At 47.1% G+C, this 26,783-nt stretch overlaps 2 protein-coding genes and 2 non-coding genes across 5 annotated transcripts; all 4 read left to right on the top strand.

Moving 5' to 3' along the window:
- Positions 1–171: 171 nt before the first annotated feature.
- Positions 172–16,645, top strand: LOC131570378 (butyrophilin-like protein 9). The gene is made up of 12 exons (XM_058822729.1): positions 172–241; positions 1,459–1,761; positions 3,453–3,551; positions 4,824–4,850; positions 5,348–5,374; positions 8,164–8,190; positions 9,301–9,321; positions 9,432–9,458; positions 10,398–10,485; positions 10,810–10,944; positions 11,326–11,584; positions 16,541–16,645. The coding sequence occupies exons 1-12, from the start codon at positions 172–174 to the stop codon at positions 16,643–16,645; spliced, it is 1,188 nt and encodes a 395-aa protein (XP_058678712.1).
- TRNAK-UUU (transfer RNA lysine (anticodon UUU)) lies at positions 16,385–16,457 on the top strand. The gene has a single exon. It is a non-coding gene; the product is annotated as a tRNA-Lys (tRNA).
- On the top strand, positions 16,631–16,702 carry TRNAQ-CUG (transfer RNA glutamine (anticodon CUG)). Its single transcript has one exon. It is a non-coding gene; the product is annotated as a tRNA-Gln (tRNA).
- A 1,047-nt stretch (positions 16,703–17,749) lies between these two features.
- On the top strand, positions 17,750–26,782 carry SLC27A5 (solute carrier family 27 member 5). Of its 2 annotated transcripts, XM_058822745.1 has the most exons (11): positions 17,750–18,239; positions 21,149–21,358; positions 21,780–21,938; positions 22,366–22,490; positions 22,582–22,776; positions 23,477–23,567; positions 23,693–23,891; positions 24,512–24,609; positions 25,191–25,321; positions 25,835–26,031; positions 26,547–26,782. In XM_058822745.1, the coding sequence occupies exons 1-10, from the start codon at positions 17,750–17,752 to the stop codon at positions 26,009–26,011; spliced, it is 1,875 nt and encodes a 624-aa protein (XP_058678728.1). In that variant the 3' UTR covers positions 26,012–26,031; positions 26,547–26,782. The 2 variants fall into 2 exon arrangements, with proteins under 2 accessions (XP_058678728.1, XP_058678727.1); XM_058822744.1 differs by lacking the exon at positions 26,547–26,782 and having other exon boundaries at positions 25,835–26,537.
- Position 26,783: the final 1 nt, after the last annotated feature.

A 26,783-nucleotide genomic window follows, 5' to 3' on the forward strand; every position in this document is an offset into this window, starting at 1 on the left:
GGATCAGGACCAGGACTAGGATTGGGATTGGATCAGGATCAGGATCAGGACTGGGATCAGCATTGGGATCAGGAGTAGGATCGGGTTTGGGATCAGGATCCGCATTGGGATCGGGATATTGGATTGGGATCAGAACCAGGATCAGAACCAGGATCAGGTCCAGGACCAGGAATGGGATCAGGAGTCCCGCCCCCGCTGCTGCCGCTGCTCCTGGTGCTCTCCGTGCTCCGTCCCATAACCGGTGAGTTTGTGGGATCGGGAATCGGCAATTCGGGATCCAAATCCCCACAGAGCCGTGATCCCATCCCGGGAACGGGGATCCTGAACTCTGGGAATGGGAAACCCCAAAAACCCCGGGAACCCCAAAAATCCTGGGAATGGGAAACCCCAAAAATCCCGAGATATTAAACACAGAATTCGGGAATATTGAATCCAAAGAATCCCAGAATGTGAATCTCAAAGAATTCCGGGATATTGAACCCCAAAAACCCCAGGAATGGGAAATCCTAAAATCCCAGGAATGTTAAACCCAAAAATCCCAGGAATGAGAAACCCCAAAAACCCAGGAAACAGAAACCCCCAAAACTCCAGGAACCCCCAAAATTCTGGGATACTGAACCCTAAAAATCTGGGAATGGGAAACCCCAAAAACTCTGTGAATGGGAAATCCTAAAATCCCAGGAATATTAAACCCAAAAATCCCAGGAATGAGAAACCCCAAAAACCCTGGGAAACAGAAACCCCAAAAATTCCGGGAACCCCAAAAATCCCGGGAATGGGAAACCCCAGAACTCTGGGATTTGGAACCCCAGAAATCCCGGGATATTGAACCCCAAAAATTTGGGAATATTGATCCCAATCAATTTGGGAACATTGATCAGAAAGAATTCTGGTATATTGATCCCAATCAATCCCAGAATATCGATTCCAATCAATTGTTTGGGATCAATAATCAATCTGGGAATATTGATCCCAATCAATCCCAGGATTATTGATCCAAATCAATCTGGGATTATTGATTCCAATCAATCCCAGGGGTTTTGACCCCAATCATTCAATGATTATTGACCCAAATCAGTTGGGGAATATTGACCCAAATCAATTCAGGATTATTGACCCAAATCAATTCAGGATTATTGATCCAAATGAGTTTGAGAATATTGATACCAAACAATTTGGGAATATTGATGCCAATCAATTCTGGATTACTGATCCCAATCAATCTGGGGTTACTGACCCAAATAAATTCCAGGATTATTGACCCAAATCAGTCCATGATGATTGATCCCAAACTATCTGGGAATATTAACACCAACCAATTCTGAATTATCGATCGCAATCACTCTGAGATTATTGACCCAAATCAATTGGGGAATACTGACCCAAATTGGAGATTTTTGCCCCCAAATCCTCTTTCCCCCCCGGTCACCTCGGTGATTTTCCCTCCCGTCCCTGCAGGGACGCTCCGGGCGCCGCTGCTGGTGCTGGAGGGGCCGGGCCCGGCCGGGATCCGCCTGCGGTGCCTCGCGGAGCCGCCGGAGCCGAACCTGCGCCTGCTCTGGGGCTCCGGGCCCGGCCGGGACCCCCCGGCGGCTGCGGAGGATCCCGGGGACCCCCAAAATTCCCAGAACAATTCTGGAAATTCCCAAAATGCCGAGATCTCGCTGCTGCTCCGGCCGGGCTCCGGCACCGCCGGCGCCGTGTGCCGGGCCCTGGGCCCGGAACCGGGATCGGCCGCCGAGTCCGCCGTGGTCATCGCCGGTGAGGGGCCGGGAAATCGGGAATTCTGCACCCAATGGGAAAATCCAGCGGGGTTTGGGTTTTGGGGTGTTTTTTTGAGGTAATTTTGTAGGTTTTCTGGAGTGGTTTTTTGGGTTTTCTGGGATTTTCTGGTGTTTTCTGGGATTTTCTGGGGTTTTCTTGGGGTTTCCGGTGTTGTCTGGGATTTTCTGGGTTTTTCTGGAATTTTTCAGTGTTTTCTTGGATTTTCTGGGCTTCCAGGGGTTTTGGAGATTTTCTTGAGTTTCCCGGGGTTTTCTGGGCTTTTCTGGGGTTTTCTGGACTTTTCTGGGATTTTCCAGCGTTTTCTGGGGTTTTCTTGGGTTTTCCATGTTGTTTTTTTTTTTTATTTTCTGAATATTTCTGCACTTTTCTGGTGTTTTCTGGGGTTTTCCGGGGTTTTTTGTGTGTTTTCTGAGCTTTTCTGGCATATTCTGGGGTTTCCCGAGTGTTTCCAAGGTTTTCTGGGATTTTCCAGGGTTTTCTGGGGTTTTCTGAGTTTTTCTGGGTTTTTCTGGAAATTTTTCAGGGTTTCCCGGGATTTTCTGGTGTTTTCCAGCATTTTCCGGCATTTTCTGGGATTTTCCGGGGTTTTCTGGGGTTTTCTTGGGTTTTCTGCGGTTTTCCAGATTTTTGGGGGGATTTTCCAGGGATTTCCAGGTTTTTGGGAAATTTTCTGTTGTTTTTTGGGACTTTCCAGCGTTTTCTGGGATTTTCTTGGGTTTTCTGGGGATTTTGGGCATTTTCTGGAGTTTTCAGTGTTTTCGGGGGTTTTCCAGATTTTTGGGGGATTTTCCAGTGTTTCCCAGGGTTTTCTGGGATTTTCTGGGGTTTTTCTTGGGTTTTCCAGCATTTTCCGGAGGTTTCTGGGATTTTCTGGGGTTTTCTGGGGGTTTGGGAAGGTCCCAAATTGGGCGGGATGGTTTTCTGTGGGATGGGATTCCCAGTTTGGGATGGGATTCCCAGTTTATGGCTGGAATTCCCATTTTTAATGAAATTCCCTTTTTTTTTTGGCCACAATTCCCATTTTTTGCCATAATTCCAATTTTGTAATGGAACTAACATTTTTAACAGAGTTACCGATTTTTTTGGCCATAGTTCCCAATTTTTAATGGAATTCCCATTTTTCCCCATAATTCCCATTTTTTACAGAATTCCTTTTTTTGACAGAATTCCCACTTTTTGTGCAGTTCCTCGGGTTTTTTTTCCATAACTCCCATTTTCTGATGGAATTCCTGTATTTTTGGCCATAATTCCCTTTTTTTTTTACAGAATTCCTGGGGTTTTTTTGCCATAATTACATTATTTATGGAATTACCTTTTTTTTGGCCGTAATTCCCATTTTCTGATGGAATTCCTGGGGGTTTTTGCCATAATTCCCATTTTCTATGGAATTCCAGTGGTTTTTTTGCCATAATTCCCATTTTTAATAGAATTCCCATTTTATTTGCCATAATTACCATTTTTTGATGGAATTCCCGGATTTTTTTTTGCCGTAATTCCAGTTTTTTTTACAGAATTCCTGTTTTTTGCCATAATCCCCTTTTTAAAATGGAATTTTTTTGACCACAATTCCCATTTTCTTTGGCCAGAATACCCATTTTTTTTACTGAATTCCAGGGGCTTTTCTTCCATAATTCCCATTTTTCTGCAATTCCCGGGTTCCTTTCCAGACGTTTTCTTCCCGTCTCCGTCGCCGTGGCTCCCGGCCTTCGTCCTGCTCCTCATCCTCGCGCTGTGCCTGGTGCTGGCCGCCGCCTTCCGCCTGCGCCGTGAGCGGAAAAATCCCCAAAAATCAAAATTTTCCATTTTTCCTCCCTTTCCCCCCTTTTTATTCCCTTTTTTCCCCTTTTCCCACCTTTTTTATTTCCCTTTTCCCCCTTTTTTTCCCTTTCCCCCTCTTTTTCTTCCCTTTTAATTTCCTTTTTATTTCCCTTTTCTCCCCCAATTTCCCTCTTTTTTCTCCCTTTTCCCTCTATTTCCATTTTTATTTCTGTTTTTCCCCTCTTTTCTCCCTTTTTATTTCCCTTTTTCTTCCCTTTTCCCCACTTTAAATTTCCTTTATTATTTTCCCCTTTTTATTTCCCCTTTCCCCCCCAATTTCCCCCTTTTCCCTCATTTTATTTCCCTTTCATTTCTATTTTTCCCTCTTTTCCTCCTATTTCCCTTTTTATTCCATTTTCCCTCCTTTCTATTTCCCTCTTTTCCCCGTTTTCCTCCCCTTTTATTTCCTTTTTCCCCATTTCCCCCCGTTTCCCCTTTTCAATTCCCTTTTTTCCTCTTTCCCCTTTTTTATTTCCTTTCCCCCCCATTTTCCCCTCTTTTTCTTCACTTTTTTCCCTCTTTTCCCTTTTTTCTTCCCTTTCCCCCCTTTCTATTTCCCTTTTATTTCTGTTTTTCTTCCCTTTTTCTCTCTTGTTTTATTTCTCTTTTCCCTTTTCTTCTTCCCTTTCCCCCCTTTTTGTTTCCCTTTTTCTTCCTCCTCTTTTTCTGTTTTTCCCCATTTTTCCATTTTTCCCATTTCTGGCCTTTTCCCCCTCATTTTTCCCCTTTTCCTCCTTTTCCCCTTCAATTTTTCCGTTTTTCGTTTTCTTCCCCATTTCCATTTTTCTTTCCCCTTTTCCCTTTTACTCCCTTTATTTCATTAATTAAAAATTCATTATTTCCTGTTCATTAGCCATTCAGTACCCATTAATTGCTCATTAATTACCCAGTAATTTATCCATTATTTACTCATTAATTACCCAATAATAACCCATTATTGACCCATTAATTACCAATTAACCACTCCTAATTTATTCAATAATTACCAAATAATTATCCATTAATAACCAATTAACTGCCAATTAATTACCCATCATTAATTACCCATTCATCACCCATAATGTCCCCATTTATTACCCATTAATTTCTCATTGATTACCCAACATTTACCAATTAATTACCCATGATGTATCATTCAATTATCCATTAATTATCCATTAATTTCCCATTATCTGCCCATTAATTTCCCATTAATTATCTCCTAATTACCTGTTCTCCAGGAGACCGCCAGATTCTGGCTCAGGAGCGTGAGTGCATTAATGAATTGCATTTATTAATTATTAATTAATTATTCATGATTTATATTATTTTTCAATATTTAAATTAAATTTAAATTTAAATAATTTTAAATTTAGATTAATTTTAATCAAAAAGAAAGCAAAATTAAATACTATATAAAATGAAATGAAATAAATTAAACTAAATTAAATTGAGATGAAATAAAATTGAAAATTAAATTAAGTAAAATCGATGAAATTAAATGAAATTAAATGATATGAAATAAATTAAATTTTTAAAAATATAATAAAATAAATGAAATTAAATGAAATTAAATTATATTTTAAAAATAGAATGAAATATGAAATGTAATGAAATTATAAATAAAAAATAAAAATGAAATGAAATAAAATATGAAACGAAAATAAATAAAAAGAAAATAAATGAAATAAAATAAAACTTCAAAAATTAAAGACTACATAAACAAAAATTCCATTTAAAATCCCATTTGCTCTCCCGTTCCCAGGGAAATCCCAGCAGGAAATCAGCGAGGGTGAGCTCAGCTCTGGAATTCCCCAAATCCCCAAAATTCCCAAAGTTCCAGTCCCTAAATCCCCAAATCCCAGGAATTCCCGAAATTTCCTGCTCTTAAATCCCAAATATTCCCCAAATTTCCTCAAAATTTCCATTCATAAATCCTAAAAATTACCCAAATCCCCCAAAACCCTGTGCCTAAATCCCAAATTCCCCGAAATTCCCGTCTCTAAATTCCCAGATCCTCCTGGAATTCCTGAATTCGAGTCCCTAAATCCCCAAAAACCCCCCAAAATTCTCATTCCTAAATCCCAAAATTCCCCAAAATTCCCATCCCTAAATCCCAAAACTTCCTGGAATCCTCCAAAATTCCTGCTCGTAAATCCCCAAATTCCCCAAAATTCCCATTCCCAAATCCCAAAAATTCCCCAAATTCCCCAAATTCCCCTAAAATTTCTGGAATTCCCAAAAATTCCCGTCCCCAAATCCCCAAATCCCCAAATCCCCAAATTCCCGAATTTCCGAATCCCCAAATTCCCGAATTCCCGAATTCCCAAATTCCCGAATTCCCAAATTCCCGAATCCCCCGAATTCCCAAATTCCCCGAATCCCCAAATTCCCAAATTCCCAAATCCCCAAATTCCCAAATTCCCGAATCCCCGCAGAGACCGAGGAGCTCAGGATGGAGCTGGGTAAGAGCTGCACTCATTCATTAATAGCCACTGATTAATTCATTATTACAGTTAATAAACAATTAGCCGCTAATTATTAATTTATTAGCATTTTATTAATTTGTTATCAGCCCCTAATGAATGATATATTAGCTGCTAATTAGCTAATTATTAATCCTAGATTAATTATTTATTAGACTTAGGTTAATTATCTAAATAGTGAATGATTAGACATAGACTAATTGACTATTACAAATAGGCTAATTAATTATTTATTAGACGTAGATGAATTAATTATTGATTAGACATAGACTAATTATAATAACACGTAGACTAATTAATTATTACAAATAGACTAATTAATTATTTATTAGACACAGATAAATTAATTATTGATTAGACATAGACTTATTATTATTACATGTAGAATAATTATTTATTAGACGCGGATCAATTAATTATTGATCATATATAGACTAATTAATGATTTATTAAACAATGACTAATTAATAGGGACGTTAATTATTAGACTCGAATTCTTTATTAGCTTTATTCTGATTATTATTTCAATTAATATTTGTAATTATATTCTTAGATTTAATTATTATATTAATTGTAATTTTAATTATTTAGCTAAAAAGTTTGTAATAATTAATGAATAAATAATTAAATTTATATTGAATACAATAGTTAATTAGCAATAAAAAGTGAATTAATTATAATTAGATAATTGTATATTAAATACAATATAATAATTTAAAACATTCAGTAATTAATAATAATAAAGTATATAAAATATAATAAAATAAAGTAATAATAATTAATAGTTAATAATTAATAATTAATTATCTTAAGATTAGCAATAAAAATATGAAAGAATGATAATGAATTAATAATTACTAACTCATAAATGAAAATAATAAATAAAAATAAAAATTAAAAAAATAATAAATCCATTAATTATTTATGTATAGCAGCCACTATTCATTATTAGTCTGGCACTAATTAATGATTAATTGCCAATTAATAATTTCCATTTTTCTCTTATTTCCAGAGGAGGTGACGGGGAAACTCCAGAGGGGTAAAAATGCCAAAGCTGCGATTTTGGGAATTGAGATTTCTGCTAATTAGTTCCGTAATTAATTAGTTAATTAATCAATTCATTCAGCAATTAATTATTTATCAGGGGGAAAATTTGAGATTATTTTGGGAAAAAGACGCAAAAAAAAGTGAAATTTCAAATTAATTTAAAATTTGCTTAAGCCTGAATTAATTATGGATTAATTAATTAAATAATATTTTAATATTTGATAATTATCATTAATGTATAATAATTATTTCAGATTTCTAATATCAAATTATTAATAAATTATATATTAATAATTGTTATTTTCTCTTAATTAAAAATAAAAATATTCATTAATAGTTATTCATTTCTATCAATAAAATTAATTTCTAGGAATTAGTTAACAATAACAAATTATTAACTCTTAATATTAATTTATAACTATTATTTTTATTTTCTAATAATAAATTCATAATAATAAAGTATTAATTATTATCAATGTCTAATAAAGACAATTTTCTAGGAAGAAAATAATACTATTGCAATATTAATTAATAATCAACAATTTCTAATAGAATTTAAGTTTCTCATAATAAATTAATAATAATATAATATCAATTAATAGTAATTTTAAATAAAATTTATTTTCAGATATTAAAATAATGATAAAACATTCATTAGTAATTATGAATTTCTAGTAAATAATTGAATTCTCTTAAGTAAATAATAAAGAAATATTCATTATTAATTATTGATTGCTAATAATAAATTCAATTATCTAATAGTAAATTAATAATAAGAAATTATTCATTATAATCATAAATGTATAAAAATAAATTTTCTAGTAATTAATTACAATTAGTCATTAATAATGATTAGTTTTAACAATAATTTTATAATAATTCATTATTTTAAAGATTGATATTTATTAATTATTCATTTATAATAATATATTAATTTTAAGTAATTAATACTTATGAGTTATTCATTAACAAATATTAATTTCTAATAATTAATTATTTAATTAATTGATATCCCAGAATTCCCCAATTTCCTTTTCTGCCCCCGCAGAGAAACTGGAGATGGACGCAAGACTGGGTGAGGCTCTAATTAATGATTGATTAGCCAGGGACTAATTAACGATTGATTAGACATTGACTAATTAATGACTGATTAGACAGAGGCTACTTAGTGATTGATCAGGCATTGACTAATTAATAGCTGATTGGAGAGGGACTCATTAAAGATTGATTAGACAGAGTGTAATAAATGATTGATTAGATATTGGCTAATTAACGATTGATTAAACACAGACCAATTAATGATTGATTAGGCATTGTCTCATTAATGATTGTTTAGTCAGGGACTCATTAATGATTGATTAGAGGCTAAATAGTAATTGATTAGGCATTTATTAATTTATTATTAGACAGAGACTAATTAATGATTGATTATACAGAGACTAATTAATGATTGATTGGGCATTGACCAATGATCGATTAGACAGGGACTAATAATGATTATTTAGAAATAGGCCATTTAATGATTGATTAGACAGAGAATAATTAATGACTGATTAGACATTGACACAGGTGTCATACAGGTGTCACACACAGGTGTCCCTCAGGTGTCACACTCAGGTGTCACACAGGTGTCACACACAGGTGTCCCTCAGGTGTCACACTCAGGTGTCACACTCAGGTGTCACACTCAGGTGTCACACACAGGTGTTACACACAGGTGTCACTCAGGTGTCCCTCAGCTGTCACACTCAGGTGTCCCTCAGGTGTCACACACAGGTGTCACACACAGGTGTCCCTCAGGTGTCACACAGGTGTCCCTCAGGTGTCACACACAGGTGTCCCCCAGGTGTCCCTCAGGTGTCACACACAGGTGTCACACACAGGTGTCACACAGGTGTCACACACAGGTGTCACACACAGGTGTCCCTCAGGTGTCACACACAGGTGTCACACACAGGTGTCACACAGGTGTCACACAGGTGTCACACACAGGTGTCACACACAGGTGTCCCTCAGGTGTCCCTCAGGTGTCACTCAGGTGTCCCTCAGGTGTCACACAGGTGTCACACAGGTGTCACACAGGTGTCACACACAGGTGTCCCTCAGGTGTCCCTCAGGTGTCACTCAGGTGCCCCTCAGGTGTCACACAGGTGTCCCCCCTGACCTCTCGGCGCTCTCGTTCCAGAGCAGCTCCAGGCCCAGCTCGGTGAGTGGTTCCCGCCCCCCGGCCATATGCAAATGAGCTGCCCTTAATGAGCGTTAATGGCCGTCAATCAGTGATAATTACCGGTAATTAGCGCTGCTGCTCTCCCGCAGATTTCCGAAGGGCCCAGAGCCATGCAGGTGAGTGCGGCCCGAGCCTTCCTCTTCTTCATCCTCCTCTTCCTCATCGTCCCCTTCCTCATCCTCATCCTCATCCACATCTTCTTCCTCTTCCTCTTCCCCTTCCTCATCCTCATCCTCATTTTCTTCCTCTTCCTCATCCTCATCCTCATCTTCTTCCTCTTCCCCTTCCCCTTCCCCTTCCCCTTCCTCATCCTCATCCTCTCCCTCTTCCCCTTCTCCATTTCTCTTCCTCTTCCTCCATTTCCTCCTCCGCTTTCTGTTCCCGTTTCTCTTCCTCTTCCTTTTCTCCTTCCTCTTCCTCTTCCTTGTCCTCTTCCTGTCCCTGTTTCTCTTCCTCATCCTCTTCTCCTTCCTCATCCTCATTTCCATCCTCTTCCTTTTCCTCTTCTTTTGCCTTTTCTCATTTTCCCTTTCCTCTCCCAAACAACACCACACAATATTGAGTGATATCACCTGATATCAAACTAAATCAAACGGTATCAAATGATATCACATCATCAACGATATCGCATGGTATCAAACAATATAAAATTGTATCAGATTATATCCCACGATAGCCTACGATATCAAACGCTATCAAGCGCTATCAAACCCCTATCAACCCCCTATCAAACCCCATCAAACACTACTGAACCCTATCAAATGCTATCAAACCCTATCAAACACTATTGAATTCTATCAAATTCTATCAAACCCTATCAAACGCTATCAAACACTATCAAAACACTATCAAACCCTATAAAAAACCTATCAAACCCTATCAAATCCCTATCAAATGCTATCAAACCCTATCAAACCCCTTTTAAACCCTAACAAATCCTATCAAAACCCTACCAAACCTTATCAACCTCTATCAAACTCTATCAAACACTATCATAAACCTATCAAAACCCTATCAAACCTTTATCAAACGTTCCCCGCCCCCCTCTTTCCCAGTCTCGCTGACGCTGGACGAGAGCTGCACCCACCCGGCCCTGCTGATCTGGGGCCGATCCTGGATCTGCCCCAATCCTGGATCCCAAATCCCCGGCCCCGATCCCGGATCCCAAATCCCCGGCCCCGATCCCGGATCCCAAATCCTCAGCCCCAATCCCCGATCCCAAATTCCCGGCCCCAATCCCGGATCCCAAATCCCCGGCCCTGATCCCGGATCCCAAATCCCCGGTCCCGATCCCGGATCCCAAATCCCCAGCCCCGATCCCAGATCCCAAATCCTCAGCCCCGATCCCGGATCCCAAATCCCCAGCCCCGATCCCAGATCCCAAATCCCCGGCCCCGATCCCGGATCCCAAATCCCCGGCCCCAATCCCGGATCCCAAATTCCTGGCCCCGATCCCCGATCCCAGCCCCACCTGGGGGCCCTGGCTGTGGCTCGGGAGGGATTTTCCCATGGGAAGCACTACTGGGAAGTGGAGCTGGGACATAGCAGCGACTGGGAGCTGGGCGTGCTCCCAGAGGAGATCCGGGATTCCATCCGGGATTCCCTGAGGGATTCCATTCGGGATCCCATCCGGGATTCCACCCTGGATTCCATCCCAGATTCCCTGCAGGATGAGTCCCTGAGGGATGATTCCCTGCGAGATTCCGTTCGGGATCCCATCCTGGATTCTCTGCAGGATCCCCTGGGGAATTCCACCCCAAATCCCATCCCAGATCCCATCCCAAATTCCATCCCCAATTCCCTGCAGGATCCCATCCCAGATCCCATTCGGGATTCCATCCCAAATCCCACCCTGGATCCCACCCCGGATTGCCACCGGTACCACCCCGTCCCGTCCATCCCGGGGGCTGCGGCCCCATCCCTGGCCCCATCCCTGGCCCCATCCCCGGCCCCATCCCTGGCCCCATCCCCGGCCCCATCCCTGGCCCCATCCCTGGCCCCATCCCTGGCCCCATCGCTGGCGTTTTCCCGGGGCGCGTTCCGGCTGCGGGGCGGGCGGCTGCAGCGGAGCCCGGGGCGCTGCCGCGTGCTCGGGGTGCTGCTGGACCTCGAGCGGCGCCGGCTCCGGTTCTTCGACGCCGAGGAGCAGCAGCTCCTGGGATCTGTGCCGCTGGAAATCCCCGGGAATCTGTTCCCGTTCTTCAGGCCGGGATCGGGCGGGAGTGGGCTGGGGATCCGCCCCGTCAGGGCTTGAAACAGACCTGGGGAATATTTGGGTGTAAAAATTAAATTTTCAGGTGTATTTTCAAATTATTCTCATTTTAAAATTCCAATTATCCCCTAGAAAAAAAAACCCACTTTGAAATGTTTGCATTTAAAAATTAAATTCCCTGTTAAATAAGCAAAAAATTCTCATTTTATTTCAAATATTCACTGACACTAACCCTAACCATAACACTAACTCTAACCCTAATCCTTACCCAAACCCAAATTAGAATTTAAAGATCATAATAATTCCTATTTTAATATTACACTTATCCCCTAACCATGACAGTGACGATGACCCAAAACCAAAACGTGACCCTAACCCTAACATTTTTATATTCAAATTATTATAATTTTAAAATTCCAATTATCCCCTAACACCAACCCTAACCTCAAACCTAAGCAGAACACATTGGAATATTCACTTTTAAAAATGAAATCCCAATTAGATATTCAAACTATTTTCATTTTAATATTCCAAATACTTACAAACTGTTATTATGACCTTTACACTAACCCTAACCCAAATTCCAATAGGAATATTCAAATTATTCACATTTAACATTCCAATTATCCCCTAATCCTGACCTTAATCCCATGCAAAATTCTGACCCTAAACCTAAACCTAACACTAACCATTAATCTAACCTTAACCCAAATTCCCATTTAAATATTCCAATTAATTCCATTTTAATATTCCAAATATTTCCTGATCCCAACCCTGACCCTGACCCTAACCCTATGGAATATTCACATCTAAAAATTAAATTCCCAGTTAAATATTGAAATTATTCTCATTTTAAAATTCCAATTATCCCCAAACCCTAACCCTAACACAAACCCTTTGAAATGTTTGTGTTTAAAAATTAAATTTCCTGTTAAATATTCAAGATATTCTCATTTTAACATTCCAAAAATTTACTAACAGTAACCATGACCTTAATCCTAACCCTAATCCTAAATCTAATGCTAACTCAAATTCTCATTTAAATATTCAAATTATTTACAGTTTAATATTCCCAATATTCCGTGACCCTAACCCTGACCCTAACCTTATGTAATATTAGCATTAAAAAGTTAAATTCCCTGTTAAATACTCATATTATTATCATTTTAATATTCCAATTATCCCCTAACTCTGGCCCCAACCCCAACCAAAACCCTAAACCTAAACCTAAACCTAACCCAAATTCATATTTAAATATTAAAATTATTTGCATTTTAATATTCCAAATATTCCCTGACCCTAAACCTCACCCTATATGCTTTAAAAAATTATTTTTAAATTATTATATAAAACATATTATATTAAATATTATAAAAAGTCAAAATTTAAATTATTCTCATTTAAATATACCAATTATCACTCACCCTAGGCGACAGCAAAGGGGATGGACATGGGGACACCCAGCAGGAAAGGATGAATTGAGAAGAAAATCCAAATTTGTGGGCAGCAAACATGAGGGGAGAAAAGGGCAGAAAAAGTGAGGTAAAAAATAGGAAAGATAAGAGAAAAAAGGGTGGAAAATGTGAGAGAAAAAATTGTGGGAAACGTGAGGGAAGAAAATGGAGGAAAATGTGAGGTAAAAAATGGGAAATGTGAGGGGAAAATGGTGGAAAGCTCAGGGGAGAAACTGTTGGGAAATGGGAGGGGGAAAGAGGGCAGAAAATATGAGGCAAAAAATGGAAAATGTGAGGGGGAAAATGGGTGGGAAATGTGAGTGGGAAAAAGAGGGGGAAACGTGAGGGGAGAAAAGGGCGGGAAAACGTGAGGGGAGAAATGGAGGTAAACATGAGGGGGAAAAGAGCAGAAAAGGTGAGGCAAAAAATAGGAAAGATAAGGGGGAAAAGGGTGAGAAACATGAGGGGAGAAGAGGGAAACATGAAGGGAGAAAATGGAGGGAAACATGAGGGGAGAAAATGGTGGGAAATGTGAGGGGAGAAAATGGAGGGAAACATGAGGGAAAAGGGACAGCAAAGGTGAGGTAAAAAATTAGAAACGTGAGGGGAAAATGGGTGGGAAATGTGAGAGGAAAAATGGTGGGAAACATGAGGGGGGAAAATGGGGGGAAACATGAGGGGGGAAAATGGGGGAAACGTGAGGGGGGGAAATGGGGGGAAACGTGAGGTAAAAAATGGGAAATGTGAGAGAAAAAAGGGTAGGAAACATCAGAGGAGAAACTGTTGGGAAATGTGAGGGAGGAAGCGGGCAGAAAATATGAGGTAAAAAATGGGAAATGTGAGGGGGAAAATGGGTGGGAAATGTGGGAGGAACAAGAGCAGGAAACGTGAGGGGAGAAAAGAGCAGGAAATGTGAGGGGATAAGGGCATGATACATGAAGGAAAGAGGGCGGAAAACATAAGGTAAGGAAATGGGAAACATGAGGGGGAAAGAGGGTGGAAAATATAAGGTAAAAAATGAGAAATAAGAGGGTGAAAATTGTGGAAGGCGTGAGGGGAGAAACTTGGGAAATGGGAGGGAGAGAGGGACAGAAAAGGTGAAGTAAAAAAACGAGAAATGTGAGGGGAAAATGGGTGGGAAATGTGAGGGGAAAAAAAAGAGTTGGAAACGTGAGGGGAGAAAAGGATGGAAAATGTGAGAGGAAAAATGGTGGGAATGGTGAGGGGAAAAAAGGTGGGGGGAGAAATTGTTGGGAAATGTGAGGGGGAAAGAGGGCAGAAAATATGAAGTAAAAAGTAAAATATAAAATAGGAAGTAAAAATGGGAAATATGAGAGGGAAATGGGTAGGAAATGTGAGAGGAAAAAGAGCAGGAAACGTGGGGGGAGAAAAGGGCGGGAAATGTGAGGGGAGAAAAGGGCAGGAAACATAAGGTAAGAAAATGGGAAACATGAGGCGGAAAGAGGGTGAAAAACATGAGGTAAAAAATGAGAAATAAGAGGATGAAAATGGTGGGAAGTGTGAGGGGAGAGAATGTTGGGGAACATGAGGGGGAAAAGGAGCAGGAAAATGTGAGATAAAAAATGGAAAATGTGAGGGGGGGAAAAGGGCGGGAAATATGAGGGGAGAAAATGCTGGGAAATGGGAGGAGGGAAAGAAGGTGGAAAACCTGAGGTACAAAATGGGAAATAAGAGGTGGGGGAAAGGCCAGAAAATGTGAGGTAAAAATGAGAAATAAGAGAGTGAAAATGGCGGGAAGTATGAGGGGAGAAAATGTTGAGAAATGTGAGGGGGAAAGAGGGTGGAAATTATGAGGTAACAAATGGGAAACCTGAGGGGGGAAATGGCAGGAAACGTGAGGGGGAAAAGGCCGGAAAATGTGAGGTAAAAAATTGGAAATAAGAGGGTGAAAATGGTGGGAAATGTGAGGGGGGGAAAGGAAGGGTGGGAAGTGTGAGGCAAAAACCAGGAAATGTCAGGAGACAAAATGGTGGGAAGTGTGAGGAGGGAAAAGTGTTGCAAACCTGAGGTAAAAAAATGGGAAATAAGAGAGGGAAATGGCAGGAAACATGAGGCGGGGAAAGAGCAGAAAATTTGAGGTAGAAAGTGGGAAATAAGAGAGGGAAATGGCAGGAAACATGAAAGGAAGAAACTGTTTGGAAATGTGAGGGGGAAAGGGGGTGGAAAATGTGAGGTAAAAAATTGGAAACAGGAGGGGAAAAAATGGGAAATAAGAAGTGAAAGAGGTGGAAAACATGTGGAAAAAATGGGAAATAAGAGGGTGAAAATGGCAGGAAATGTGAGGGAAAATGTTGGGAAATGTGGGCCTATCCACCAATGGTCCTTGTGGAGGATATAATAGTAGTAGTAGTAGTAGTAGTAGTAGTAGTAGTAGTAGTAGTAGTAGTAGTAGTAATAATAATAACAATAATAATATCGTAAGACTATAATGACTACTTTTATTTTTTCTAGTAGATTTATATATTATATTGCTATATAATTTTTTATTTTATTTTCTTTTACTTTATAAATGTATTATTATCATAATTATTTGCGTTGTTATTAATAATGGTTGTAGTTGTAGTAGTAATAGTAAAAATGTTATTTTGAAGTAAACCCCGAAAATCCCTCACTCGGGGAGGAAGAAGCCAACAAACAGCCCTCCGGTTTTTTTGGGAAAAACCCAAATCTAGTTATTTCTCTATTCCCCTGCACGGAAATGCGTTTGTGGAGAAAGCTGAGGGTTTCTGGGGTTAAATTCCACCAAAAATCTCCAATTCCGTATTCGGTTCTCTGTCTGGGGCAGCTCTGCCGCGTTCTGCCCCTCCCTGCCCCAACCCCGGCGAGTTAAAATCCCCCAAACCCGCGGGTTTCTCCCCAAAACCTCAGGTTTTTCCCCAGAACCTCGGGTTTCTCCCCAAAACCTCTGGTTTCTCCCCAAAACCTCATGGTTTTCCCTAAAACCTTGGGGTTTTCTCCCTAACATCACGTGTTTCTCCCAAAACCCGCGAGATTTTCCCCCAAAACCTCCAGGTTTTCCTTAAAACCTCGATTTTCTCCCTAAAATATCGGGTTTCCTCCCTGAAACATCGGGTTTTTCCCTAAAACCTCTTTTTTCTTTTTCCCAGAATCCCTTTTTTGCCCTCAAAACCTCGTTTAGTTTTCTCCCCAAACCCTTTTTTTTTCCCCCTACAACCGCTCGATTTTATCCTACAACCGCTCTATTTTTCCCCAAATCCTCGAGGTTTTCCCGAAAATCACGAGGTTTCTCCCGAAATCCTCGGGTTTCTCCCCCAAATCCCCCGATTATTTCCCCAAACCCGCGAGTTTTTCTCCAAATCGCCTTGAGTCCTGTCCTGTAGGCGCGTGTTGCAGAGCCCGGATAGCTCAGTCGGTAGAGCATCAGACTTTTAATCTGAGGGTCCAGGGTTCAAGTCCCTGTTCGGGCGACTCTTCTTTTTCTCTCTTTTTTCACTTTTCCCCATTTTTTCATTTTTTTCCACTTTTTTTCGCTTTTTTCCTCTTTTCCCAGCCCTTCCCGGGGGTTTCCCGCCCCCTCCCGCAGGGGCGGCCCCGCGGTCTCTTTTTCGTGGCGGAGGGAGCGGGACGCAGCGTTGCGGGCGGTCCCATGGTGTAATGGTGAGCACTCTGGACTCTGAATCCAGCGATCCGAGTTCGAATCTCGGTGGGACCTGCGCCTCCTTTTGCGGCAGCACCGCCCAGACCCCGCCCCGGGGTGTCCCCGCAGTGTCCCTGATTTGGGGGTGTCCCCGGGGTGTTCCCGCTTCAGGAGTGTCCCCGAGGTGTTCCTGCTTTGGGGATGTCCCCGAAGTGTCCCTAGGGTGTTCCTGAGGTCTCCCGGGGTGTCCCTGCTTTGGAATTGTCCCTCAGGTGCCCCTGAGCTGTCTTTGGGGTGTCCCTGAGGTGTCCCCGGGATGTCCGGTGTCCCTGGGCTGTCGTTGATGTGTCTCCTAGGATGTCCCTGCTCCGAGGGGTGTCCCGCAGGTGTCCCTGGGGTGTCCCTGGGGTATCCTCGAGGTGTCCCCAAGGTGTCCCCAGGGTGTCCCCGGGGTGTCACCGAGGTGTCTCTGGGATGTCCCAGATGGACAGCCAGGCTGACAGAGGCTGTACAGATGGACAAAGGCTGGACAGATGGACAGCTGGGCTGGCAGAGACCAGACAGCTGGACAGAGGCCGGACAGCCAGACAGATGGACAGCCAGGCTGGCAGAGGGTGGATGGCTGGACAGAGGCCAGACAGCCGGACAGAGGCTGGACAGATGGGCTGGCAGAGGCTGGACAGTCAGACAGAGGCCGGACACCTGGACAGCCAGACTGGCAGAGGCCAGACAGCTGGACAGAGGCTGGACAGCCGGACAGATGGACAGCCAGGCTGGCAGAGGCTGGACAGCTGGACAGAGGCCAGACAGCCAGACAGAGGCTGGACAGATGGACATCTGGGCAGCTCAACAGACATCCAGCTGGACAGACAGCCAGCCGGATGGACAGACAACCAGCCAGCCAGCCGGGCAGGCAGAGCCAGCGGGCTGTGACAGCTGTGCCCACAGAGCCGCTCCCGGGGGCGGGGAAGACCAAAGGGAACAAAACAATCAGAGAGGAGGAAGGAAAACAAACAGAGAGCACGAACCAGAGAGCGGCGACCTCCGGCCCCAGCACCTCCACCAGCACGGCCCAAAGGTCACCCCGCGGACCTTGGCCACCGTCCCCACCGTGCGGTGGCCATGGCGGTGCTGCTGCCGGCCGTGGTGGCCCTGCTGGCCGTGCTGCTGGCCTTGCTTCCTCTGGCCGCTGCCCGCCTGGTGCCCTTCCTGTGGCAGGACCTGGCCTTCTTCGGCACCATGGCACGGGCATCGCTGCGCAGCCGCCGGCGCGTGGCCACCAGGCCGGCCACCACGCTGCTGGACGTGTTCCGGCAGCACGTGCGGCAGCGGCCGCGCCATCCCCTGCTGCTCTTCCAGGACCAGGTGCTCACCTTCGAGGACGTGGAGCGCCGCAGCAACCGCGCGGCCTGGGCGCTGCAGCGGCACGCGGGGCTGCGCCGGGGCCAGACCGTGGCCGTGTTCCTGCCCAACGAGCCGGCCTACCTGTGGACGTGGCTGGCCCTGGCCAAGTTGGGCTGTCCCATGGCTTGTCTCAACTGCAACGTGCGGGGACGGGCGCTGCGGCACGCGCTGGAGGCGGCCGAGGCCACCGTGATGCTGGCCAGCCCTGGTGAGAGGGGAAACATGGGGTTTGGGGGGTTTGTGGTCACCAGGGCCACCGTGTTGAGAGAGGACAGTGGGGGGTTTGGGGTCACCAAGGCCACCGTGATGTTGGCCAGCCGTGGTGAGAGGGGACAGCACAGGTTCTAGGGGGTTCGGGGGCGTTTGGAACCACCAAGGCCACCATGGTCTGTGCCAGTCCTGGTGAGAGCGATCAATGAGGTGTTTGGGGGGGTTTGTGGTCACCAAGGCCACCCTGGTTAGAGGAGACAATGTGGCATTTGAGGAGGTCTGGGGACATGAGGGGTTTGTAGCCACCGTGATGCTGGCCAGCCCTGGTGAGAGGGGTCAATGGGGTGTTTGGGGGGTTTGTGGCCACCAAGGCCACCATGACGCTGGCCAGCCCTGCTGAGAGGGGACAATGTGGCATTTGAGGAGGTCTGGGGACATGAGGGGTTTGTGGTCACCAGGGCCACCGTGATGCTGGCCAGCCCTGCTGAGAGGGGACAATGGGGTGGTCGGGGGGATTTGTTTGGGATCTTGATGGGTTTGTGGCCACCAAGGCCACCATGGTCCTTGCCAGTCCTGGTGACAGGGGACAATGGGGTGTTCAAGGGGGTTTGGGGACATGAGAGGGTTGTGGCCACCGAGGCCACCGTGATGCTGACCATGCCTGGTGAGAAGGGACAATGGGGTGGTTGGGGTAGTTGGGGACACCAAGGCCACCGTGATGCTGGCCAGCCCCAGTGGGAGGGGACAGTGCCATGTTCAGGGGGCTGTTTGTGGCCACCAAGGCCACTGTGGTGACAGGGGACAATGTGGCATTTGAGGGGGTTTGGGGACTCAGTGGCGTTGTGGCCACCAGGGCCACCCTGGTGTTGGCCAGTCCTGATTAGAGGGGACAACACAGGGTTTGGGGGGGTGTGGGGACATGAGGGGGTTGTGGTCACCAAGGCCACCTCGGTTAGAGGGGACAGCTTGTCCCCAGGTGTTTGGGGGGTTTGGGGACATGAGGGGTTGTGGCCACCGAGGCCACCTCGGTTAGAGGGGACAGCTTGTCCCCAGGTGTTTGGGGGGTTTGGGGACATGAGGGGTTGTGGCCACCGAGGCCACCCTGGTCTGTGCCAGCCCCAGTGAGTGACCATGGGGTGAGGGGATTTGCACAGGTGTCACTGTCCCCAGGTGTGTCACTGTCATTGTCCCTGTGCATGTCACTGTCCCCAGGTGTGTCACTGTCACTGACCCTGGGTGTGTCACTGTCTGTGTCATTGTCCTCAGATATGTCACTGACACTGACCCTGGGTGTGTCCCTGTGTGTGCCACCGTCCCTGTGTGTCCCTGGGTGTGTTATTGTCCCCGGGTGTGTCACCATCACTGGGTGTCACTGTCCCCGGGTGTGTCACTGTGGGTGTCACTTCCTCTATGTGCGTCCCTTCCTTTATGTCACAGACTGGACATGGCTGTCCCTGTGTGTGTCCCTGTGTGTCACTGTCACTGTGTGTGCCACTGTGTGTCACTGTGTGTGTCACTGTGTGTCACTGTGTGTGTCACTGTGTGTCACTGTCCCTGTGTGTGTCACTGTGTGTCACTGTGTGTGTGTCACTGTGTGTGTCCCTGTGTGTCACTGTCCCTGTGTGTGTCCCTGTGTGTCACTGTCACTGTGCGTGCCACTGTGTGTCACTGTGTGTGTCACTGTGTGTCACTGTGTGTGTGTCACTGTGTGCCACTGTCCCTGTGTGTGTCCCTGTGTGTCACTGTCCCTGTGTGTGTCACTGTGTGTCACTGTGTGTGTCACTGTGTGTCACTGTCCCTGTGTGTGTCACTGTGTGTCACTGTGTGTGTGTCACTGTGTGTGTGTCCCTGTGTGTCACTGTCCCTGTGTGTGTCACTGTGTGTCACTGTGTGTCACTGTCACTGTGTGTGTCACTGTGTGTCACTGTGTGTCACTGTCACTGTGACTGTGTGTGTGCCACTGTCCCTGTGTGTGTGTCACAGCCTGGACATGGCTGTCCCTGTGTGTGTCACTCTGTGTGTCACTGTCCCTGAGTATATTTTTTGGGTTTTGGGGTGTCTGGGTGGTCAGGAACCCATTTTGGGGTGCTCTGGGTGCCCCCCAGGCTCGTGCATGGACCCCGCTGGGTGCCCGGGGCCCTCGGGTGCCCACCCTGGGGTTTGGGATTTTGGGGGGTCAGGGAGCCCTTTTGGGGTGCTCTGGGTGCCCCTCGGGGTTTTGGGGTGCTCAGAGGGGTCAGGGAGCCCTTTTGGGGTGCTCTGGGTGCCCCTCGGGGTTTTGGGGTGCTCATGGTGCCCCTGCCCCTCCTGGGTGCCCGGGGCCCTTGGGTGCCCCTCCTGGGTTTTTGGGGTGCCCCCAGCCCCAGGGCTCACATTTGGGGTGGGTCTGGTGCCCACCTGGGCAGGTGCTCACCTGAAATACCTGGGGTGCCCACCTGAGAAACCTTGGCCCTCCCACCCACCCATTCTCGGGGTGCCCACCTGACCAGGTCCCCCTTTGGGATTCCAGCTGTGCCCAGGTGCCCATTTGGGATACCCAGGGTGCCCACCTGGGGCTATTGGCTCACCCACCCATTCTGGGGGTGCCCACCTGCCCAGGTGCCCATTGGGAATACCCGGGGTACCCGCCTGAGAACTTCAACCCACCTGTGATTCCAGGTGTGCCCACCTGACCAGGTGCCCATTTGAGAGGCCTGGCATGGTCACCTGAGAACCTCAGCCTCCCCACCCATTCTGGGTGTGCCCACCTGCCCAGGTGCCCATGTGGCACTCCAGCTGTGCCCAGGTGGCATTCCAGCTGTGCCCAGGTGCCCATGTGCCATTTCAGCTGTGCCCAGGTGCCCGTGTGGCACTCCTGCTATGCCCACCTGCCCAGGTGTGCTCACCCCGTGCCCGTGTGCCCCACAGAGCTGCGCGAGGCCGTGGAGGAGGTGCTGCCCGAGCTGCGCCAAGCTGGCACCGCCGTGTTCTACCTGAGCGCGGCCTCGCCCACGGCAGGTGTGGAGGCGCTGCTGCCCCACATCGAGAGCGCACCTGAGGAGCCGCCGCCCGCCGGGCACCGCGCCGGGGTCAGCGCCGACTCCAAGGCCATGTTCATCTACACCTCGGGCACCACAGGTGAGTACGGGGGGGTCTGGGCGGGCATGGGCACCTTGGGAGGGTCCTGGGGTCAGCACCAGCTCCAAGGCCATGGTCATCTACACCTCGGGCACCACAGGTGAGCTGGGTGGGCACCTTGGGGGGGTCCTGGGGTCACCACCGTGTTCATCTACACCTTGGGCACCACAGGTGAGCTGGGGGTCTGGGTGGGCTTGGGCACCTCGGGGGGCTTGCTGGACCATGGTGGGTCCACCTGGGCCAGGTGTGTCCTGTGTCCATGGGAGGGTTGGACATCACTCCCTGGATGAACCTGGACCAGGTTCCTCACGGTTCTTCCAACAAGAGCCAATGACCCCCACATGCAGAGACCCCCAGTGTCCACCCCAGACCCCCAGCACCCCCAGGACCCCGTGTCCCACCCAGTCCCTTGTCCCCGCAGGGCTGCCCAAGGCGGCGGTGATCACGGAGCTGAAGATGATGATGGTGGCCAGCCTGGCCAGGATCTGCGGGCTGCGGCCCGACGACGTCGTCTACACCACCCTGCCCCTGTACCACTCTGCTGGGCTCCTGGTGGGACTGGGAGGGTGCCTGGACGTGGGTACGGACACAGAGGGAGGGACGGACAGATGGACAGCATGGATGGATGGATGGATGGATGGATGGATGGATGGATGATGGATGGATGGATGGATGGATGGATGGATGGATGGATGGATGATGGATGATGGATGGATGGATGGATGGATGGATGATGGATGATGGATGGATGGATGGATGGATGATGGATGGATGGATGATGGATGGATGGATGGATGGATGGATGGATGATGGATGATGGATGGATGGATGGATGGATGGATGGATGATGGATGGATGGATGATGGATGGATGGATGGATGGATGGATGGATGGATGGATGATGGATGGATGATGGATGGATGATGGATGGATGGATGGATGGATGGATGGAGACAAGGACAATAGATAAAATTGTCCTGGTCACGGTCCCCATGCCATGTCCCCAGGTGCCACCTGCGTCCTGCGCTCCAAATTCTCGGCCTCACAGTTTTGGCCCGACTGCCGCCGCTACAACGTCTCCGTCATCCAGTACGTGGGCGAGCTCATGCGCTACCTGTGCAACACGCCCAAGGTGAGGCCCTGCCCACCCCAAACCCCCCATGAGGCGTCGCCACCTCTCCGGTCACACCCCCTGCGGTGGCCCTGTCCCCGTGTCCCCCCAGCGCCCCGACGACCACGAGCACGGCGTGCGCATGGCGCTGGGCAACGGCATGAGGGCCGAGGTGTGGAGGGAGTTCCTGCGGCGCTTCGGGCCCGTGGCCATCTGGGAGTTCTACGGCGCCACCGAGGGCAACGCCGGCTTCATCAACTACACCGGCAAGGTGGGCGCCGTGGGCAGGGCCAACCCGTTCATCAAGGTGAGCACGGCGTCCTCGGGGTGACACCAACGTGGCTGCTCAAGTTGGATTCCAGCCAAGGAAAGCCTTGGTTGTATCTTGGATGAATCTTGGATGAATCTTGGATGAGCCTTGGTTGAGATATTTCTGGACATTTCCACAGGAATTTCCACGAGAAGGAAATTCCAGACATTTCTGCCATAAGGAAATTCTGGAAATTTCCATGAGAAGAAAATTCTGGACATTTCCTTGGAAAGGAAATTTCCACAGAAAGAAAATTCTGGAAATTTCCACAGGAGGGAAATTCTGGAAATTTCCATGGAATAAACTCTGGAAATTTCCACAGGAGGGAAACTCTGGACATTTCCATGGGAGGGAAATTCTGAAAATTTCATCGGGAAAGACAATTCTGGAAATTTCCACTGAAGGAAATTCTGGAAATTTCCATGGAATGAATTCTGGAAATTTCCCTGGGAGCGAAACTCTGGAAATTTCCACCAGAAGGGAAATTCCACAGGAAGAAAACTCTGGAAATTTCCACGGGAAGGAAATTTCCACAGGAAGGAAATTCTGGAAATTTCCACAGAATGAATTCTGGAAATTTCCATTGAATGAATTCTGGAAATTTCTACGGGAAGGAAATTTCCATGGGAGGGAAATTCTGAAACTTTCCATGGAGGGAAATCCCCGTTTCTACCGCGGGTTCCTCCCTCCCCTGCAGCTCTTCGCTCCCTTCGAGCTCATCAGGTACAACGTGGAGCAGGACGAGCCCGAGCGCGACCACCGCGGGCTCTGCATCCCCACCAAACCCGGTAAGGGGACATGGACACCCACCCACCCAAACCACCTCCCCACCACCATGGAACCCACCAGGAACCCCTGGGAGAAACCACAGGAGGGGTTGGGCGACCTCCAACCGTCCTGTTCCTCGCTGCAGGTGAGACGGGGCTGCTGGTGATCAAGATCACCAAGAGCACGCCGTTCCACGGCTACGCCGGCGACGCGCAGAAGACGCAGAAGAAGATCCTGAGGGACGTCCTGGCCAAGGGCGACGCCTTCTTCAACAGCGGCGACCTCCTCATGATGGACGCGGAGGGGTTCGTCTACTTCCAGGACCGCGTCGGAGACACCTTCCGGTAACTGCAGAGCCTCCTCGGGTGGGGTTTGAGGGTCCCCAGGATGAGGGAGGAGATGAGAACCTGGACTCCATGGTTCAGAAGGAGGATTTATTATTTTATTTACAATTTTATTTACTTTTATAAAGAAAATTAAATATTATTATATTACATTACATTACATTATATTACATTACATTACATTAATATGTATATTATATTAAAAGAAAATTAAATATTAAAAATTTTACTAAAAGAAAAGAAGAAAGGATTTCATAGGAAAGAAAATTTCAAGGAAAGGAAAAGGAAAAGGAAAAGGAAAGGAAAGGAAAGGAAAGGAAAGGAAAGGAAAGGAAAGGAAAGGAAAGGAAAGGAAAGGAAAGGAAAGGGAAGGAAATTATAAAATCTGTGATAAAATCTGTGGCTGCTCACGGCCTCGACACAGGTGGGGCTGTCATTGATCATCAACTCAAAAACAGTTTCATATCCTGGATGAAAAATTCTCCATATCCCATCCCAAAGCAGCAAAGGTGGAGAAGCTGAAGCTTCTCATCTTCTCAGGAGGAAAGATCCTGGCAAAAGGATTTTTCATGAAACGTGTCCGTGACACCCCTGAGGGTTCCATCCCTTCTCCTCCCCAGGTGGAAAGGGGAGAACGTGGCCACGACAGAGGTGGAGGCCACGCTGGCCTTGGTGAGCTTCATCCAGGAGGTCAACGTCTACGGCGTGGCCGTGCCGGGTGAGTGCCACCAAAACGAGGACCTGAGGGGGTTTGAGGTGTCCCCAGGTGGTGTCAGCCACCAAAACGAGGACCTTGAGGGGGTTTGAGGTGTCTGCAGGTGGTCTGAGCCACCAAAACGAGGACCTGGGGGAGTTTGAGGTGTCCCCAGGTGGTCTGAGCCACCAAAACGAGGACCTTGAGGGGGTTTGAGGTGTCTGCAGGTGGTCTGAGCCACCAAAACGAGGACCTTGAGGTGGGTGAGGTGTCCCCAGGTGGTCTCAGCCACCACCAAGAAGGTTCAAAAGGGGCTTTTTAACACCCAGAGGTGCTTTGAGCACAAAACATCCCCAACAACGACCCCAGAATGGTGAAAACGGGACTTGGTCACCCAAAGCGAGTGTCAGGTGCTGGGTTGGGTCACAAAGGAGGCAAAAATTGGGAGAATTCACCCCAAATGAGCACCTGGCATGGGACATGCCTCCAGCACCATCCCAAAATGGGACAAACCCACCCAAAACACGTTTGGCCACCCAACAAGAGGACCCCAAGGACCCCAAGGAGATGAGGCGGCCCCAGGTGACGCCAGGTGACGTTGGCAGGGTGCGAGGGCCGCTGCGGCATGGCCGCCGTGCGCCTCAAGGACGGCGCCGCCTTCGACGGGGACGAGCTCTTCGCCTTCACGCAGGACACGCTGCCCGCCTACGCCGCCCCGCGCTTCATCCGCATCCAGGTCAGCAGGACCCGCCCACCCGGAGCTCCGGGGGTGGGGCTGGGCTGGGCAGGGGGAGGGGCCAGCGCTGGAACAGCCAATCAGGGACCGGTGGGGTCACGAGAGGGTTTGGGTTGGAGGGGAGTTTGGAGTTCATCCAGTTCTGGCCATGGCCAAGTGCGGTCACAGGAGGGTTTGGGTTGGAGAAGAGTTTAGGGTTCATCCAGTTCCATCATGGCCAGGTGGAGTCATGGAAGGGTTTGGGCTGGAGGGGAGTTTAGGACTCATGGAATGGTGGAACTCATGGAATCATGGAATGGTTTGGGTTGGAGAAGACTTCAGAACTCCTCCAGCTCCATCATGGCCAGGTGGAGTCATGGAAGGGTTTGGGTTGGAGGGGACTTCAGAGTTTATCTAGAGAACCACCTGGTGCCAATGATGGTCACCTGGTGCCAATGAGCATCACCTGGTCCCAAAGGTGGTCACCTGGCACCAACGTTTCTCACCCGGTGCCACCGCTGTCCCTGTCCCCAGGATGCCCTGCAGGTGACGGGCACCTTCAAGCAGTGCAAGACCCACCTGGTGCAGGAGGGCTTTGACCCCACCATCATTGGGGACCGGCTGTTCCTGCGCGACGCCGTGCGCCGCTCGTACGTCCCGCTGAGCCACGCCGCCTTCCGCGACATCCAGCAGGGCAGGCTGCTGCTCTAATTAGCCACGGCCAATTAGGGGTAATTACAGCACTGTGGGCACGTCTGGAGAACCTTAGGGTTGGTGGAAATTAAACCCTGAACTCCCATTTTTGAATCTTCTTTGGGGTTATAGAGGTTCCTCAGGGGCTCCACCGTGGCCACAGGGCGCTGATGGCCCCAGGGTAATTAGCAAAGGCTAATTAGGGGTAATTAGGCACTGTGGGCAGGGCTGGAGAACCTTGGGGTTGGTGGAAATTAAATCCCGAATTCCTGTTTTTTTGACTTTTTTTGGGGGTTGTAGAGGTTCCTCAGGGGAGTTCTGTTGTGGACCTGGAGTGCTGATGGCCCCGGGGTAATTAGCAAAGATTAATTAGGGGTTAATTAAGCACTGTGGGCACCTCTGGAGAACCTTGGAGATGGTGGAAATTAAAGCCTGAATTCCCATTTTTGACTCTTTTTTGGGGTTGTAGCAGCTCCATGGTGGCCCCAGGGCACTGATGGTCCCGGGGTAATTAGCAAAGACTAATTAGGGGTTAATTAAGCACTTGGGGCAGGTCTGCAGCACCTTGGAGTTGGTGTCAGCCCGGGCCAACACTGGAAATGAAATCCTGAATTCCCATTTTTGAGTCTTCTCTGGGGCTGCAGAGGTTCCTCAGGTGGTCCCAGGGCGCTGATGGCACCAAGGTAATTAGTAAAAGTTAATTAATTGTTAATCTCTTCACCCTGGAGCTCCACCAGCCGCACCCTCAGGGTAAAATCCTTTATTTACAAACCTCCAACTCCTCACTGCC

The sequence above is a fragment of the Ammospiza caudacuta genome, chromosome 34, assembly GCF_027887145.1.
Source record: "Ammospiza caudacuta isolate bAmmCau1 chromosome 34, bAmmCau1.pri, whole genome shotgun sequence".
Lineage (NCBI taxonomy): Eukaryota > Metazoa > Chordata > Aves > Passeriformes > Passerellidae > Ammospiza > Ammospiza caudacuta.